Genomic DNA, 19,092 nt, shown 5'->3' on the forward strand with positions numbered 1-19,092 from the left:
CTCGGACCTCGAGCATCTTGGCAATGGGCTCATCCTCCACTTCTATGGGGAATGGAATGGCCTCACCCTTTTCCTGCACAAAAGCTGTGAAAGAGAGGTTTCTCAGGTGGAGCTAGTTTCCTCTCAGGTAGAGGGGAGGGCTCAGAAGGAATCCCATAGGACTCATCAGAGAAAAAGTACCTGGGATCCTCTTCTGATTTCCATGAGCGCTCCTCCTCGGTGTTGGATAGCACCTCCCTCAGGGATGTCAAAGACTGGGCCTGCCTCGATGTCGAGGAACCATGTCCTCGAGATTGGCGTCGAGAAACTGCCTCATGTCTCAACTCCGGTGAAGCTTCCTCCACTGACGTCGAGGGGGTGCCAGCCTGGGTGGCATTCAACACCGGGACCACAAACAGCGCCAGTGGTCGCACAGTGGGCTGAGGGCCAGGCGAGGCAGCAGAGGGAGGTATGGCAGGCGCAAGCATCCAGATACCGATGCACACTGCTGCATGAGGCTGTCTAGACACTAAAGGAGGAAGGCCCGGATGTGCTCATTGAGGACTTCCATCGGGAAAGGCTGTGGGGCCGGCTGGGGCGCAGGCTGCTGAACCGCCAGGGCTGGTGTGGGAGCAGGATCTCGGCTGCTAGGAAATGCATGCATCGGCACTTCCTGGATGGAGGGGGAGCAGTCCTTCCGGTGTTGATGCTTCTCGGGTGCCTTGGCGCCCCAGAGCTCCTAGAACCGTGTCAGTGGAGATCAGTGACGGTGCTTCTTGACCTTCGCATGATGCACGTCACCCATGCTCCTCAGTGCCGGAGGATGACGTTGAATCCTCCGTCGCCTCGGGGTCAAGTCTGACGATGGACGGTCCCGGGGGGGGCCTGCATAGCAGGAGACCACGAGACAGGTGGAGACCTATTCGATGTCTCACTGATCCCAGTGTCTGGGGGTCTCGAAGCAGCCATCCCTAGTGTGACTCCTGATGCTGCTGCAACACTCAACATTGATACTGAAGAACCAGACCAGGCTCCAAAAATCGTCTTGCGTTGAGCCTCCCGGGAAACATGGCTCCTCTTCTTCATACGAAGACAAAGGACACAGTTGGCAGGGCTATGATTGGGCCCAAGGCACTGAAGACACCAAGAATGGTGATGGTCCGGTTGCACCGGGTACAACGCTTGAAGCCACTGGGAGTCTTTGTGGACATGGAAGGAAAACTGACTTTGGTGAAATTAAAATTCACAATGGTGCCTAAAAAGGAGAAAGGCACAAAAAGAGAGACCCGAACGGGCAATCCGCTTAAGTGCAAGGGTCTGGGACCAAAGAAATACATGCAGTTAACCGGAGCATGCAGTTAACCATTGTGACCCAAAGAAGCTTGACATCTGATAAACATATGTGCAGTACTGTTTATATGTACAGTATACAGTCTCCGTTAACTGACGTTATACAGTCTCCATTAAATGACGTTAGGCTTACTTGAAGTAAGCAGTCATAGTCCTCTGTACACTCTTGTGTCTGTGAGTTCCATAGACTACGTCTGCCAGACGGTAAAAACTGTCACAGCACTATCATCCACTGGCCTCCAGATAGGCCCACACCATGTTGAGACTCTCCAGCGCTCTTGCAAAAGTGACAGGAGGTGGTTGTTGAATTTCGTCAGCATATGCCTGGCTGCTCATTTCATTATCTGTTTCATCATCAGCCGTTGCCTGCGTGTAGGCGCGTATCTCGACATCAGTGCTGTCGTCAGTGGTTTGTAGATCGTAATCAACAGCTACGTAGTGATGAAACTCCTCTTCAGTAACACCGGCTGGGATGTCAATAGCCTGTTCATCTGACACGTTTGCAACAGCTGCATCTGTTTTGTCCCTCTCCACATCCCTAACAAAGCTTGCCCTCTTGTAGCAGTTCACAGTGGTTGCCTGTGTAACATGATTCCAGGCTTCTTTCTGCATATGTAGGGAATCCAACAGTGGTGGATTACGAGCCAGTTCAACAGCTCACTTATCTTTGCCAGGCTGCTCATCCATAACGCTCATCAGACGACGTAGCACAAGAGCCCAATAATGTTGTTTGAACTTGGCTAGTATGCCCTGATCCATAGGTTGGATCAGAGAGGTAGTGTTTGGTGGCAGGAAGACCACCTTGACATTAGACAGCCTGACATCATCACTGTGTGAAGCACAATTATCACAAAGCAATAAAATCTGACACTTTTGTGCCCGCATTCTAGTTAACTTCTTTAGCCACTGCTTCCAAATTTCCCCAGTCATCTATGAATTTGCATTAGCCTCGTATGACACAGGAAGTCGCTTAACATTCTTGAAGCAACGGGGCTGTTTGCTCTTTCCAATGACGAGTGGTTCCAACTTCTCACTCCCATCCATATTGCAGCAAAGGAGGATCATCAGTCGGGTCCATCAGGAATTGCTCGTCAGTAGAGACCGTTTTCGTCAGCATTGAAAATGTCACGAGGTGCAAACTCATTCAAGATGGTAGGAAGAACTGAAACAACCCAATTTTCAGTACCAAAGTCATCAGCGTCTTGTTTTTCACCATGCTGTTTCTTGAATTTTATGTTGTTCCTCTCCTTCTATCTTTCCAACAATCCAACAGTGGCTTTGAATTCAGTTAGTCCAAGACTTTCAGCTAGCTGATTAGCTTTCTCCATAAGCAGTGGACCACTGACAGGGAACTGTCTGCTCCTGACTTGAGAAAACCACCGAAGAAGAGCATCTTCTACATCCTCAGCTTTTCCCGCCCGTTTACATTTCCAGTGTGGATTTGTATTGTTTTGCCAGTCTTCCAGAAGCTGGTCTTTCTGCTTCAAGATACGTGAAATTTGACTGGGATTGACACCATATTCTTTAGCAATAGATGCTTGACTTTGTTTTCTAATTTTTTAAGAACTTCTATTCGTTCAGCCAGTGTTAAAGTCTTACAGTTGCGCAACGACGACTCTAGTGTACACTCTAACAACATTCTTTCGCTTATTCTGCCTGTGGCAGTTAACCAACGAGATTTCAAATTTACCACCCTTTTGTCACGCGCCAATTGGCTTCCATATTCCATGCGTGCGCTTATGCGGAGTCTTTCCTGCAGAGAAGCGGTCTTAAACCATGCATATAAGCGAATCTTGCACTTATCAGTGGTGCGCTAAATCGGTTTGTCCCCATAGAAATCGATGGCGCCAAAACGGGACCAAAGTACGGCATGCAGTTAAACACAGCATGCGCTTATACAACATGCACTTAAATGGAGTGCACTGTATATATATATATATATATATATATATATATATATATATATATATATATATTGTGAAGAGGAGGGCGAGGGGGTGGATAAAGTGGAAGAGGAAGAAGTGAGAAGGGTCGAGAGAAAAGGGAGACAGAACAGATCCTTGCCTTTGCTACTTCTGCAGAGGGAGAAAAGAAAAAGGTTCCTTCCCACTGGAAAATAGAGGATGGAGAAAAATTACAATACCCATCAACCCCGGGGAAAACCCTGGTACAGAAACTATCCTCCCCAGCAGCCTCCAGGAGAGAACCCTGACAAGGCAAGGGAGGTGTCCCCGGAGGTTAATCAGGAGGAGGAGGAACAGCTGGAAAAAGGGTGGGACGAGGAACCCATGGAGTGGCAAGAGGCTGGAGAGAGAGAGAAGGGGGCCAGCATGGAGGAGCCGATGGACATAGCAGCATGGGCTCAGTCATTGGGAAAAAAGCTGAGGAAGCGGGTGACTTCTTGGTATGGCAGCTGGGCTGGAAAGGGGAAAGTAAAAGGGTCATGTGGGAGGAGGGTCAGTGATAGTGAAAGTGTGACCCAGAAAGGGTGGGACCCTTGTACCTCCCCATAGAGTTCAAGCTGTTTGGACTGTGTGCTGCTGAACTACTCAGAGTGAAAAGTGGGTTGTTTTGTGAGGGGTTGTTTTTTTTCCTGTGTGAACTACTCAAAGAGAAAGGAAGATGTTTTTTTGAACTGTTTGCCATTGCACCTGGGGAAGACGTGTAGCAGTGATTTTGCCTTTTGAGCTGTAGCCTGCAGCCGCTCCCCAGAGGGGTGAAGTGCTAGGCTGTAGAACTGTTTAAGGGGAAATGAACTGAGTTCTGGAAGCAGTGGGGGTTTATGTTTCTTTTTACCCTGCTATGCTGATTCCACTGGAGAGGGAAAACAGTGGGGGCTGGGTTTTTGTTCCTGTTTTATTTTGAGCTGCTGGACTGTGAGCACCAAGGGAATAAAAACTTTTGGAATTATTGGTTACCCAAGTTGCACCCTGTGGATTACAGTGGGTTATGGGGCTGGGCATGAAGCATGGCCCATAGCCAGAGTCTCAAAGGAGAAGACAGGAACCTGAGAACCCCTGGAGGAGGGACGAATGTTTCACTATATATATATATATATAGATATATAGATATATATATATAGATAGATAGATAGATAGATATACACATATAAACACAATGTATATACATATAAACACAATGAAAAGAAGGCGTGGCAAGCAGTTACGAAAACCGCCGAAAGGCACTCAAAAAAAATCACTCTACCAGGCGTGTGATAAGTGAGCAGAAAAAGACAGCTGCTTCTCACGCATAAAAAACAAAACTGAAGCAGCGTGTTCATACGGCTGGTGGGAAGGCAATTGCGCATGCGAACTAGAGCGTGGCTCGTGCTCCTGAAAGCTCTAGATTTTTCTTCTGGCAATTTTGTCGAACCAGGTGACGTGGGATGGCATCTAACACTTGTGAGAAGAAGCAAGCCTGCTTGTCCTTGGAGAATAAATTTATCTACCTCCTTGGTAATTACTTGATCAGAATAATATGGCAACAAGCACTGTGCTCAGTATGAATAGTGTCACGTTCTCAAAGCAGGAACTAGGTTTGTGAGCCCTTGGGCCACTGCCGAGGAGCGGCAGCGGCAGGCAAATCACCCAAGCAGAAAGCAGTGCTGAACACAACAGGCAGGAACCACAGCAAGGTCAAAGGGGCAGGCAGCAAACACGGGTAATCCATAAACTAACCAGAGTCTTTAGGCAGGCGGAAAGCAAAGTCAAAGTCCAGGTCCAGGCAAAGGGTCAAAGGCACAGGAAGCAAGCAAAGTCCAGGTCCAGGAACAGGCAGGGTCCAACACACAGGAAACTTTCAGAGCAAGAACTCCAACAAACCAGCAGGAACTCATGGACGACCTTTGATACCAAGGCAAGGCAAGCAAGGCTCACAGAAACTAATAAGCCCATCAGCAGCTGACCCTCGGCTGCAGTAATCATCAGCCAAGTAAGGTTGCTGTTCAAGGACAAACCAGCAGAGCAAGTCTGGCAACCCGGAAAATCCGGACCGGACTCACTTAAGTCTGGAACATGGAAGACAGCAGAAAACAGTCCATAGCAGCCACCAGTTCTGGCCACCAGAGGGAAAGGAGAGCACCCACATGGAAAGCAGTAACAAATAGGCAAAAATCTTGCAGAATAATTTGAAGGCTGAATAAGAGATTTCAGAATGGAAAGTGGTAGAGATCAATTTTTGATAATTCACATTTCCATTTCTATATATACCTCTAAGATAAGATCCAACACATGTGAAATCTTTCTACTAATACTGCCATGTTTTTTTTTTATAAACCTTTGACATTTCATCATATTAAGATGTCAATATTCACTTTGTAAAACTGATTTGTCTAGGAGAAAAACACTAACTCTGCATATACATCACAGGATGAATATATAATAAACCCTTGACTGTCACAGTTTGCACCTCTAACATTAATTAACATATTTATCAAACTATAAGATGCACTGGGTTACAAACTGCACAGAGGTTTATTCAATGATTCAATGACGAGTCACTTATAGGTCATCTATACAGTCTTGCATCTGCTGCATTATGACAAAAAACTACAAATTCCCAGAGGCTAGGACTCTCCTATCCTGACACACTGTGTCAAACGCTGCATATGCTGAGCAGCAAGAGTCACCCACGCAAGGCTATGCTGAGAGTCAAACATGTTGCTGCACTGTGCAAGTACCATCTACAACATTTTCCTACCATGTACACCTTCTCCTTATTGGGCTTTGGGAATTAAAGGCAATAGTGGACCTCCCTCTGCAGAGAATAAACTGGATGCTAGTTCATAGTACCTGTTTGTCTCATCCCTGCTGCCAGGGTTAACTCTAATAGCCCAATAAATATGGTATGCATTTATCCTATTGTGGACTTTGAAAATTGCCCATGAAGAGTACACATGCAAATTTAAACCTGCTGTTTAGTATTCTCAAATTTCCTAGCTTATTTCAGTATAGTTTATCAAGTGTCCACATAAACGCTAATCCCTTACCAACCCCCGGGGAAACCTGGGTCGTCTTCTTCAACTATGGGTAGGTGAGCTGTTTTGGATTATGTGTGAATTTAGAGAGGACTTGATATTCTGAGCTTAGACTAGACAGGTTATAAATGGAGAATGGAAGAATAAATGAGGAAGAGAGTTTCAGGTATTTTTACATCTGAGGAGATAATTTTAGAAAGCCACTGACATACAAAACAGGTTGATGTGCAGAAATGGTTTATTTTAGAGTTGGAATCTGTGGGTAAAGGTATGCACGTAGGTTTACCCCATCTGGACAGAGGCATTCCTGCCAACCTGTGTCATGATACAAACGACACAGTTGGCAGGAATGCCTCTGTCCAGATGGGGTAAACCTACGTGCATACCTTTACCCACCGATTCCAACTCTAAAATAAACCATTTCTGCACATCAACCTGTTTGTATGTCAATGGCTTTCTAAAATTATCTCCTCAGATGTAAAAATACCTGAAACTCTCTTCCTCATTTATTCTTCCATTCTTCATTTATAACTTGTCTAGGCTAAGCTCAGAATATCAAGTTCTCTCTAAATTCACACATAATCCAAAACAGCTCACCCACCCATAGTTCTTTCTTTTCATATTATCAATGTCCATAAAAATTACTGATGATGCTCTAAAAAAAGGAAGAACATGGTATAATTCCAATTATTATTACTAAGCATTGACAGTACAAACATTTGAGAGATAAATAAACCCAATTATTAACCAGCCTCAAGGAATGCACTTTCATCAGTGGCGTACCTAGCATACTTGAAACCCGGAACTGACCTTTTTTAACACCCCCCTCACCATGAAACAATATTTTTTAGCAATGCCTCTTTCCATCCAGCGTCTGGTCTGCAATTTCTGTCCCTTCCATCAGCGCATTCTGGTCCTTAGTCTGTCCCTTCCATCCATCCAGTGTGCCTTCTTTCTCTCCCATCCAGTGTTCTTGGCCCCCCTAAGTCTTTTTATGCTTTATGACCCCCCCCCCCCCCACATGCTGCTCCTACCAAACTAGTAGCAGCAGCAGCACAGCAGCAGCAAGCAAATGCAATAAAATGTGTAAAAAAATAAGTGCCAAGGCAGCACAGTGAATAAATAATTAAGATCGCACCTGCGCAGGGCCTAATTACCTGGGTCTGCTAGCTGGCTGGAACAAAAATCAAACGAGTCAGAATGCTGAAGGGGGGGGGCTGGGGGTTGGCACTCAGCACCAACCATGGGGCAGAGTCGGTCCGGTCGACGATGTGATGATGGGCGGCGATCCAATATACCTCCCCACCAAGAGGTACTGTTTGATGCTGCATGCTGCTGCCGCCGCCAACGCTACCAGTGGCCCAACGGGGGTGGAATGCGAGTGCAACAGTTTGGAAGTGAAAGATGCAGGCAGGCTGGGTGGCCTGGTGGTGCGGCTGCATACTAAAGACAGCAGTCGCGTGAGCCGGCACGGGATGGAGAGAGGAGGAGCGGAGCCAGCCACCCGGAGGAGAGAGATGTCACTCATGAAGATGCAGCGGCAGGAAGGCGCACGTGCACTGACACAGGGTGCCACAGGGGTAGAGGCCAGTAAGGAAGGCATTGAGGTAGGGGAGTTACATCTCAGAATGGTGAGAGAGAGGAGCCGCGCTGGGAGGAGATGTAGTGAGCAGGACTGCTGAAGATGAAGACAGTGCAGTAAAATAGATAAGTTTAGTTAGGGGAAGGGCAAAGGCAACAGCAGGGACGGACGTTGACTGACAGAGCAGAACACTCCACCATTGATTTGCACCCGGGGCGGTCTGCCCCTACCACCCCGCCCTCGGTACGCCACTGACTTTCATTTACATCATTGTCTTGCTTCAAAGAAAATATTTGTTGATAACTACTAGTTGTTTCACAATGATAGCTCAACAGAAATCACTAGTCAGCTAATAGACTGGTAAAGGCATTTTATATTTTTTCCACTGTCCACAGCATAGGCATGAAAGGTAAGTGAATTAAAATGCTCATATACCTGGCCTTGAACAGCATCATCACTGGCTTCTTGCTCAGAAGAGAAACTTTCATACTCTTCCTCAGAATAATTATCTGTAAAATCAGCAAACAAGGTCAAAGCTATGAAGACTCCTCCTCAGTTTTTCAGGTAAGTAGCTTGATAATGCTGAAGAGTGCTTGGTTTGAGTTATATCATTTTGGATGGGAAATGACACAAAGCAGAAGAAATCTCTTTGGTGGTTTCAAGTTTTGAAATAGTGCATCCCTATAATGAATCAAGAATATTCACATGATACAAGTTTAAGGGCTCTGTTTATTAAACTGTGCCAAGGGCATGCTAACATTTTTAGCGCTCGCTAAACACGACACCCATATATGTATGGGTATGGGTGTCTAGTGTTTAGCACATGCTAAAAACAATAGCACGCCTTAGTAAACAGGGCCCTAAATGTTCTGTTGAGTTGCCTATTCTTGAATTGGCTTTATTTTATGTGCCTTGATTTACCCACTAGGTGGTGATATTGTTCCTTCTTCCCTTTCCCCTTTGAAATCTTGCATTTCATTAAGTTATCAAAACTTTGCTTCCAGGCGATCAACCCCAGAAATGAAAAACTGAGAAGAAAGATGGGGAGGAATGTATTCATACTTGATTAATTTTTAATGAAAAGGTAAATGTTTGATTATGGGATATTGGGGGTGGGAGGAAGGAGAAACTGAAGGAACAGAGGAAAAACTAGAAAAAAAAAGTGTCATATAAATAATCCAAAGCAAAGAGAAAACCAAAAACTTCCACAGAACAACACAAGCAAACCACTAGGGTGGAAGGAATAAAGCATCAAGATGATTCAAAATGGTATTAACAGTTCTTTCATTGATGGGTTGTATGTTTAAGTCCCACACTGACATACTGGTACAATCCATCAATAAAAAGGACTGCTAATACCATTTTGGATCATCTTTATGCTTTAACCCTTCCACCCTTGTGGTTTGCATATACATAATTCTCCAACTTCTCCTGAGCGGGCATCAAATGCCTTTTTCTATTTGTAGCAGGGCAGTTTTCTTGGAAATTTATTTTGCAAACTTTTCTTGTTGCTTTTCTTTTTCTTTAAATTGGCTGGCACTTGGGGAATGTAAATCTGGCCTCCTCACAAGAGTAGGGAATGAGGAAGTAGGCACTGCAGCCACAACAGGGGAAAAGGCCAGGCACCATTTGGTTTAGCACCTAACAGTGCTCGGTGGACACATAATGCTAGAAGAGGAGTGAGGCAATTTGTATCATTAGAACCAACACTGCAAATTTTCCAATCATTTTCTTTAATATGGTATGATTTTAAATTATTGGCATTCCTTTCTTTAATCTAGTATTTTGTTTGTAAACCACTTTGATCTGCTAGTTAGCAAAAACGGTGTATCAAGAATAAAAAGAAACATTTTTCCATATAGAAATTTGGCAGTATTTTTATTGATCTTAAGACACTGGATATTTTTACAGGTTCAAATACTAACGTGTTATTTTCAAAGCAGTTAGACTTACAAAGTTACATACTAACCCTATGGAACTTTGTAAGCCTAAGTGCTTTGAAAATGAGTCACAAAGTCCTGCATGACTTCCTGGAATACTGGAAACTTCTGGGCACTTTTCATAAAAGTCACAGAAAATTTCTAAAGTTTGTTGCAATAGTTCTAATTCTCTACTTTAAGGATGAGATCAATTCAGGAATCTTAAGTTCTCTGAAATTGCATGAAAGCATTTACTTGCCCATACTATAATCAGCTGATCTATTTTGGCCTAACCAAACCTGAGCTATTAGACTTTAGGTAGTGGTACACAATCAGGACCCTGAGCATGAGCTGCCAAATTCACTAGTTTAATGGCCCATCTGATGGGTATTTAAAATCTGCAAAGTAATATAATTTGATCCCACATACATTTTGTCCCTTATTTTAGGGCATTCCAATATTTAAATGCTATTTCAAAATAGGGACCATTCACACATGGGGAAGCTTAATATGTCTATATGTTGAGACTTGCATTTCCCATTTCACATAGGGAATCTTTAACTGTATGGGAAAAAAAGGTTTTGGAATTTACACCTGTCCTGAGGCACATCTAAGTGCCTGCTGTAGGGACAGCTGTAAATCCCAATGTCTCCTCCCACTCCCCCGGACATTCGATTCAACCTACCCAACCCAGAAGGTCATAGCTCTCCACTTATGTCAGTCTAACACCCGGATGGCAGGACCCACCCCAATCAACCTTCTCTTCCCCCCCCCCCCCCCCCCCCGGATAGCAGGCACCCCCCAAGGCATCCCTCCTTGCATATAACCCTCGAGAAGCTTCACCTCCCATAAAGAAACAAGCATCACCCAATGATACACTGTCATGGGGAAGGGGGAATGTGTGTGTGTAGGGGGAGGGGGCAACACTGATCAGGGTCCTTTGCAGATGGAGCAATGGTTTTGAAAGCTGTTCCCATGTTTATATGGAGGAACGGGAAATTGTATATCCCCCCTCCCAAAAAAAAAGTGCAAACCTCCACCTGCTTTACAAAAGGCTCTACTTTTAGAAGAGTCTCTTGTAAAATACTATGAGAATTCCCCACATCCAGGCTTGGATGTGTGAATTGCCCTGTCCATTTTCTATCTAAAATCTGCCTTCACATTTATTACAGCCCACATATTAATTCTTCCCATATGAGTGCCATAAAAGAGTGAAAGCAGCTCCTCACATCAAAGGACAGACCATGGGTGAAAGAATAATATAATATGCTATTCAATATATTTGCCTTATTCAATAAGCCACTTACAAAGGGTGTTAAGAAAACAAAGCATTCCACTTTATATAATGTGACTCCAGACACCTGGATAGATTACCTGAGGGCTCCTGAAGTACTTCCAAAGACAGTATCTTATTCATACCTGAATGTAAAATATGCCATTTTTTGGGCCATTTAAATTTGTTTTTTTATGTTGTTCACTCCATTTGTTCTTTTCATCTTTTAATTTGTACACTGAGATATCTATATTGGCAGTACATAAAAATGCTAAATAAATTGGTAGGTATCCAATTCAAGTAGAGAACAACAGATAAAGGAGAACCAGGGAAGCCAGCATTCAAATCCCACATCTGGCACTGATGTTCCTTGTGAAATTGACTAAATAACCTCCATTGTTTGGAGTACCAACTATTACTGTTTAACTTGTATTGATAACTTCAATAATTTCAATAAAAATCTAAGTTTCACAAAAAAAAAAGGAAAAAAGGAAATAATTATAGCATACCAGCAATATCCATTCATGTGAGGCAATAAAGTTTCCAAATTAACTGTATCAAAGGCAGAGGATAGGTGCAGAAGTACAATACAATAAATACAAACCCTGACCAATAAGTCCATAGATGTCTTCCAGTAGGAATGATCTAATTGAACCATTGATTTTCTACCACCTCTTGCACTCCCTCACTACGTCTATTGTTCCTCATTCAATCAACACAAACATATATGTAATTATACAAGTTATGGCCTGACCTGTGGATTTGATTTTCTGGCTGGCTTGCATGGTGCTGTCCTCATGGTCTATTGGTTGACTGGAAAGGGAGAAAATCCAGATCTCTGCAACTTTGGCAGAGGCTTCCTTAATATTACTGAACAAACTTAGAACCTGGCCACCTTCAGTTGGGTGCTGCATTACCTGCATTTATAGTGGGAAAAAAACAAAGCAAACAAAATTAAGTATTTCTCCTATGCTATAACAGTTGTTTATTTCATTGAACTGTAGCTGAGTACTGCATATCCTTTTGAAAAACCTGCCCTCCATCAAGGTCAATAGTGTTGCTGTAGCCTCCAGGAGAGCAATTTATCAACTGCAGCTCTTAAAGCAGGTATACCAACTGTCCAGCATCACTAACCTGACAACATTAATACAAGCACTAGAAATGCTCTATGTAGATCATTTCCATTCTTTATTGTAAATCTGTCTCAGAAATGATTATGAAAATGGCAGAGCCAGTAACAGAGAGGAGACAAAAGACAAGGAAATCAAAGCTAGATGAAATAAATAAGTCTTTATTGCTTCCAAAGTACTGCAAGTGTATTGTCGATAGACGACATGGCCGGTTTCAGCTGGCATGCCTTCGTCTGGAGCCTTGACAAGCACAGTACAGGAACTGTGGCAATGGAGGATACAATGTAATTCACATTGATCAGAGCTGTGCCGGACAGCACTATCTGACACCAAGCAAGCTGAATTCCACGTGCAAAAGGGAAATCTTGTAAATGGGAAATCCAAAAACCGCCTGTAGACCCTGTCTTACAAAACGTATGTAAGGGAGGAAGCAACCCGCAAGATAGTGAGGGAGGAAAACCTCAGATGGCTCATTCAAAACAATTAGGCCCTTTCATCAAAATGGGGATTTATGTACAAATTGAACCTACACACGTTAAAAAAAAAAAAAAAACATCTCCCCAACATTATAACATGCAATACTTGCACAGAAAAAAATATATTTTCAAGAGTTTTCAAAAATATATAAATCACTTAAATTATCCAACAACAAAGTCCACAGTCTCTAACTAATATATCCTGTGGTTGATACTCCCAACAGGGGTGTCCTCTGTTTTCGCTTGGCACTGCTTCAGGGGAGAGAAGTATTCTTGAGTTGAAAATTTACTGCAGAGTGTAATATTTCCAGGGGAAAGAAGTATTCTTGATGTTGAAAATTTACTATAGAATACAATACTTCCAGGTATTCTTGAGTTGAAAGTTGCTGCATGTTGTAACGTTGGGGAGGTTTTTTTTTTTTTTTTAACGTATGGCATATAGGCTCAGTTTGTAAATAAATCCCTATTTTTGATGAAGGGGATAATTGTTTTGAATGAGCCATCTGAGGTTTTTCTCTTCCACTTTTACCAGAACAATGTTGGCTTCCTTGGGACTTTCTGGAACAGTACTATCCTGGTTTACTTTGTTTTTTTTCTCACTGGTCTTTTCAGGTACTCATCTAATACCATCTCTGAAAAACAGGAACTATACTGTGGTGTCCCCCAAGGATCAATCCTCTTGCTTCTTCTCGTCAATCTCTTTTTAAGTTTTCTTGCTACTCTGCTTCAGTTTTTTGGCATTTCAGTCCATATTTACGCAGATGATATTCTTTTGCTCTTTCCTACCTCCCCACTATCCCCGTCATTTGGACCTTTGCAACCTGTCTCGATCCAGTTGCAATGTGGTTAAAAGAACATAATTTGATAATACTGAGAAGACTTCTCCTACTCATCTCTTTGGAACTCCTATTACCCCAGTACCTAGTTTCTGCTACTTAGGAGTTTATTTCGATTCCTCCCTATCGTTTCTACTGCAAATTTCACACTTATCTAAAGCAAGCTTTCTAGTGTTTTGGCAATTATGGGCAATTCATCAACTTTCAATTCTAGTTTCACGCTCTTGTTCTCTCTTTTTTCCCATCTCACCTGGACTACTATAATCTCATTTACGAAGGCTTAACTCAAATGGCATTAAAGAAATTACAAACTCTTCAAAACAATGTCATCCATTTACTTTGTCATGCCCATTGTTATGACCATACTACACCTCTGCTAAAGCAGTACCATTGGTTACCAATCCAACAACGCATTATGCACAAAATAGCAATACTGACTTTCAAGGCCTTCAATGTAAGTTTTCCTGACTGCCTTTCCTGAATTACAGTTCTTTATTCTCCAACAAGGGTTCTCCGTTCAGCTAATGATCACTGTCTAATCTTTCCATGTCCCAAATTTGCATATTTAGAGTCAACTAGGCTCATGTCGAACAATCTTCCTCTTTCTCTCCACAGTAACCCTTCAAGTTTTAAATCTAAACTCAAGACTTGACTTTTTATTCAGGCTTTTCGAGTACTAGAAAGATAGAGTTCACCAGCCTCCCCTCCCTCTTTTTTGTTCCCCTTCCTTCTATATGATGTTTTTATTTCCCCACCCTCAGTCCCTTTCTCCACCTTTTTTCCCTTTGTCTTTCTTAGTGTGATTGCCTATTTTCCTATTAAAAAATTGAGTTCCTTTCCTTTTTCCTGAATGTTTTGTAATATGTACACCGCTCTATGTAGTCAGTTAGAACGGCATATCAAGCACAAATAACCTATTACAGGCAATTTTTGTATTTTCTATATTTGCTATCTTTTCCACTTTTTTGGTAGTTTGTATCTTGTAAATGAGACCACATGTAGTTGAAGAATATTGTGAGCCATGGTTTGATGGACAATGCAAATACATCCAAACAGCTCAGAACTACTTTATATCCCCTCTCTCTGCAAGTGCATTGCTGTAAGTGTGTTCTGATGGGCATTTGCTGTGTAGGCTTTAGGGTGGAGCTCGGCTCAGTGATAAACACAATAGTCTCTTTCAGGGTGTTGATTCCTCTCACTGGATTGGAGCCCAAGACAAGCCACACACTAAGGTATGGATATACAAATTGACCCTTCTTGTTAAGATGGGCAGCGACTATTTCTAGGTATTTGGTGAAGACTAGAGATGCAGAGGAAAATCCAAAAGATAGTATATGATACTAGTAATGGGGTTTGAAAAAGTGCAATGGAAAAATTATCAATGCTAGGGGTGTATGGTGATGTGGATATAGATCTAGGGAGCCAAGGCAATTGCCTTAGTCAATAAGCAGCAGGACTGTAGCCAGGGAGTTCACCTTGAACTTCTGTATGTTGACAGAGAGACTGAGATCTCAGAAGTCTAGCACAGATTGCATCCCTCCCATAATTTGGGGATCAGGAAGACACTGAAGTGGAATCCTTGGCCTCACTGTGAGGAAGGAAAAGGCTCAACTGCCTGGTTTGGCATTAGCATTTTTAATGCTGTGCCTAGGAGATAGATGTGTTGAGATGGCAAACTGGAGGTCTGACCTCTAGACAGGGGAAACTGTGAGAAATCTAACTCTGTATCCCTAGTCTACAATCTGTAAAACCCATTAGTTGGTGGTTATGAAATGACAAGCTTCCCTAAAGAACTGAAGCCTACCTTCCATTGGTATGTAGTCAAAACATAGGGTTGAGCTTAAGAGCAGCCATTGTTTAGGCTGGCTGCTGTTTTCCTCCTTGTGGTCTTTGACACTGTGGGTATGCTTACATAGGTTGACGCTGAGAGGACGACCTAGCATAGGCAGGTAATGCCTCCATGGGTGGAACTGTTGGAAGAACTGTCTTTTTGTAACAAATTTTGACTCCTGCAGTACTATGAATGATGAACAATCAATAGTATGCAGAGCTTATGCATCAAGGAACAATTGTCCTTTATTTGTGAAACTAACTTAGATCTTATTGTCAAAAGACATGGGTCAATCCGTTTATTGATTGTGCAGGTTTTTGTGCAGTCCCAACTAGACAGACGCATGGAGACAGAAATCTTACCCATCTCTACCCGTCCCCACTGGAATCTTACCCATCCCCACAAGAATTTAACTTGAAACCACCCATCCCCACAAGAATTTAATGGTACATTAAAAAAAATATTCCGATGGGCTCTCTGTCTCTCTCTGGGTTCAAACCACAGCACCACAGGAAAGGAAAGAACAGAACTTGGAACATTCTGGTGCGCACATTTAAGACTTGTCTCTCATTCACTGGCACTGTGTGCTGAGAGGTCACCACATGTACGCACCAGCAGGTCAGGTGACATCTGATGCTTGTGCTTGTGTCAGAGCTAAGATCTGTGCATCAGCCTGGAAGCAAAGAGGATTAATAGTAACATAGTAAGTGAAAGAAGATAAAAACCTGAACTGTCCAGTCTGCCCAATAGTCACGCTCATTATCAATTCATAACTAAATCAACAATGAACGTGATGTATATACTTGATTATTGTCTCTCTTTGGTGTTTCTGGGACATAGACCAAAGAAGTCCACCCAGCCCTATCCTTATGTTCCAACTGCTGGAGCTGTCATCGAAGCCCACTCCAGTCTATTTTGTGTTCTCATTTGCGGGAAACAGACTGTAAGTCTGCCCAGCACTGTCCTCATGTTCCAGCCACTAAAGTTGTTGTCTAAGCCCTTTCCAGGCCATCTTAAACCAGATTGCCATATATGAGACACAGACCATAGAAGTCTGCCTGGTATCAGCCCTAGTTCATCAGAGCCGGAGTCAACATCTAATCGTCACTTGACACATCCACATACATGCTATTTAAGTTTAGGTTTTTTATAACTTCCATTTTCTAATTAGAGATCCTATGTTTTCATCCCATGCCTTTTTGAATTCCATTACCATTTGCGTCTCTACCACCTCTTTAATGGAGACTTTCCGCATCTGTGCTGTTAAAGCAAGAAGGAGGAAGAGACAGCACTCAAAGGTACTAGGTAAGTGAGAGACTGGCACAAGTGCAGCATACACTACCACAGGAACCCCGCAGGAATTGTTTCTGTCCCCACGGGCACCCCGCAGGAACGGCTTCCATCCCCACGGGAACCCTGCAGAACTGCTTCCGTTCCCGCGGGTTCCGCTAGATTCCCACGAACCCCGTTCCCATGCAAGTCTCTAGTAACAACGCCTGTAGCCCCAATAGCCACTGCATATGATGGATGATGTATTGCACGCATCATACGTAGACTTAAGTAGATGATAGGCACATTTTTGCTCCTGGGAATACTTGGTTTGATGGCCTGCTGTACACCAAGTGATAATGGAGCATTTGCAAATGATAAGCCACTATATTCAGCTAGCATTGTGCTTTGGAAAACCTTACTTATACAATTACAATTCTTATATATTGCTAGTACCCAATCAAATTAGCTAAATGTGGGGTATAAAAATAAGAGATGTTACAATGAGCATTAAAGGGGCAATTAACATTGCCTTCCAATGGAACCACACTGAGTATTTAAATTATGTACATTTGTTTTCTGAATTATATATGTTCCTGTGGTAGTGTACATTCGTCATGGTCAACCATAACATATTGCTAAGACTTCTAGAATACTTTGGAATCAGTGGGGGCACTCTGAATTGGATTAAGGGCTTTCTAACCACAAGAACTTATCAAGTGAATTCAAAATCAAACATATCGTCACCGTGGAAACCAGGATGCGGAGTACCGCAGGGTTTACCACTATCACCGATCCTCTTCAACCTCATGACGACCCCACTAGCCAAGACCCTATCCACCCAAGGCCTCAACCCATTTATCTACGCTGATGACGTTACATTATACATCCCATACAAACATGATCTGGCGGAAATCACCAACAAAATCAAACTAAGCTTAAACATCATGAACTCATGGGCAAATGCATTCCAACTAAAACTCAATGCAGAAAAACAAACTGTCTCATCATCTCATCCCAATAAAATACACACAAACCCACAAATATTAACACCCCAGGATACACCCCTCCCTGTCTCTGACAGCCTGAAAATTCTCGAAGTAATAATCGACCGTAACATATCACTAGATACCCAAGCGAAAGCCACCATAAAGAAAATGTTTTTCTCAATGTGGAAACTCAAACACATAAAACCATTCTTCCCGAGGGAAATATTTCGTAACCTGGTTCAATCCATGGTATTAACCCACGCAGATTACTGTAATGGAATCTATGCGGCACGCAAGGATCAAATCATAAAGAAACTTCAGACCACCCAAAATACAGCAGCCAGGCATTTGGAAAAACACGTTTTGACAGTGCCAAACCACTCAGAGAAAAACTACCAATCAAAGAACGCATCACCTTCAAAATCTGCACGACTGTTCACAAAATTATTTACGGCGAGGCACCAGGATAAATGACAGACCTCACTGACCTGCCAACCAGAAACACCACAAAATCTGCACGATCATATCTAAACCTCCACTTCACAAGCAGCAAAGGACTCAAATACAAATCCACCTATGCAACCAGCTTTTCCTACCTAAGCGCACAACTATGGAACTCATTGCTAAAAGAAGTAAAAACCACGCTCCGACCACCTAAATTTTCAGAAAGCACTAAAGACAGATTTGTTCATTAGAGCATACCCCACTGACCCAACATAAAAATACCGGTCACTTGCGACACAATATTACCAAAGACAGTAACGGACATTACCTGCCTCTTCTTCCCCCTTTCCCTCTCTAAGTTCCCGCCCAAATGTTTCCTACCATACATATATCTCATTATAACACAATATCACTTTGTATTTATTCATACTATGTATTTGTTCAAACCGTAACCGTAACGCCATTAACGGTTATATGTAAGCCACATTGAGCCTGCAAAAGGTGGGAAAATGTGGGATACAAATGTAACAAATAATAATAATAATATGGGTTAGCATTGGATTACATGGAACACTTACTAAAACATTCTCTCTCTATGAAGTGCTTAAATAGCCTTATCTGACCCTAAATTTCCCATTGGTGAAACAAATTAAACCGAAAAAAACGCAATCAACATTTCACTACTGGGCTGTCATTTCCCACTCTACCTAAGATTCTGTGATCTTTTTCTGGGGGTGCACAGTTCTTTTTGTCAATTCTGGATCTTTTATTGGACACAACAGACTACAGAGTGATGTGAAAGCTGAAGATATTCATGGTCTAGTGCAAAGTGCATTCTGTATTTGGTATCTAGTCACCTGGAGATCACTTTTTTCATTATTTTCCAAACGTTTATTTGAAGATCTTGCAGAATCTGGTGTACAAGATGAGCCATGACCTCCCTTGATACACTCAGATTGCAGAATACATTGAAGTCACCTGTTCTGCTAGAAGCCTCTACGTACCCAGAGATAAGGCCTTTACTATTTTCATTAAAATT

General features: G+C 42.7%; 1 protein-coding gene across 1 annotated transcript in view; it reads right to left on the reverse strand.

Moving 5' to 3' along the window:
- Positions 1 to 19,092, reverse strand: part of PACS2 (phosphofurin acidic cluster sorting protein 2) — a 550,048-nt gene that overhangs the window by 271,790 nt on the left and 259,166 nt on the right. The window contains exons 5-6 of the mRNA XM_030213995.1: positions 11,833 to 11,995; positions 8,322 to 8,395 (exon numbers count right to left, since the gene is read on the reverse strand). Of these exons, the coding sequence (XP_030069855.1) occupies positions 8,322 to 8,395; positions 11,833 to 11,995 (237 nt within the window). The remainder of the gene's footprint in view (positions 1 to 8,321; positions 8,396 to 11,832; positions 11,996 to 19,092) is intronic.

The sequence above is a fragment of the Microcaecilia unicolor genome, chromosome 9 (assembly GCF_901765095.1).
Source record: "Microcaecilia unicolor chromosome 9, aMicUni1.1, whole genome shotgun sequence".
NCBI classification, from domain to species: Eukaryota; Metazoa; Chordata; class Amphibia; order Gymnophiona; family Siphonopidae; genus Microcaecilia; species Microcaecilia unicolor.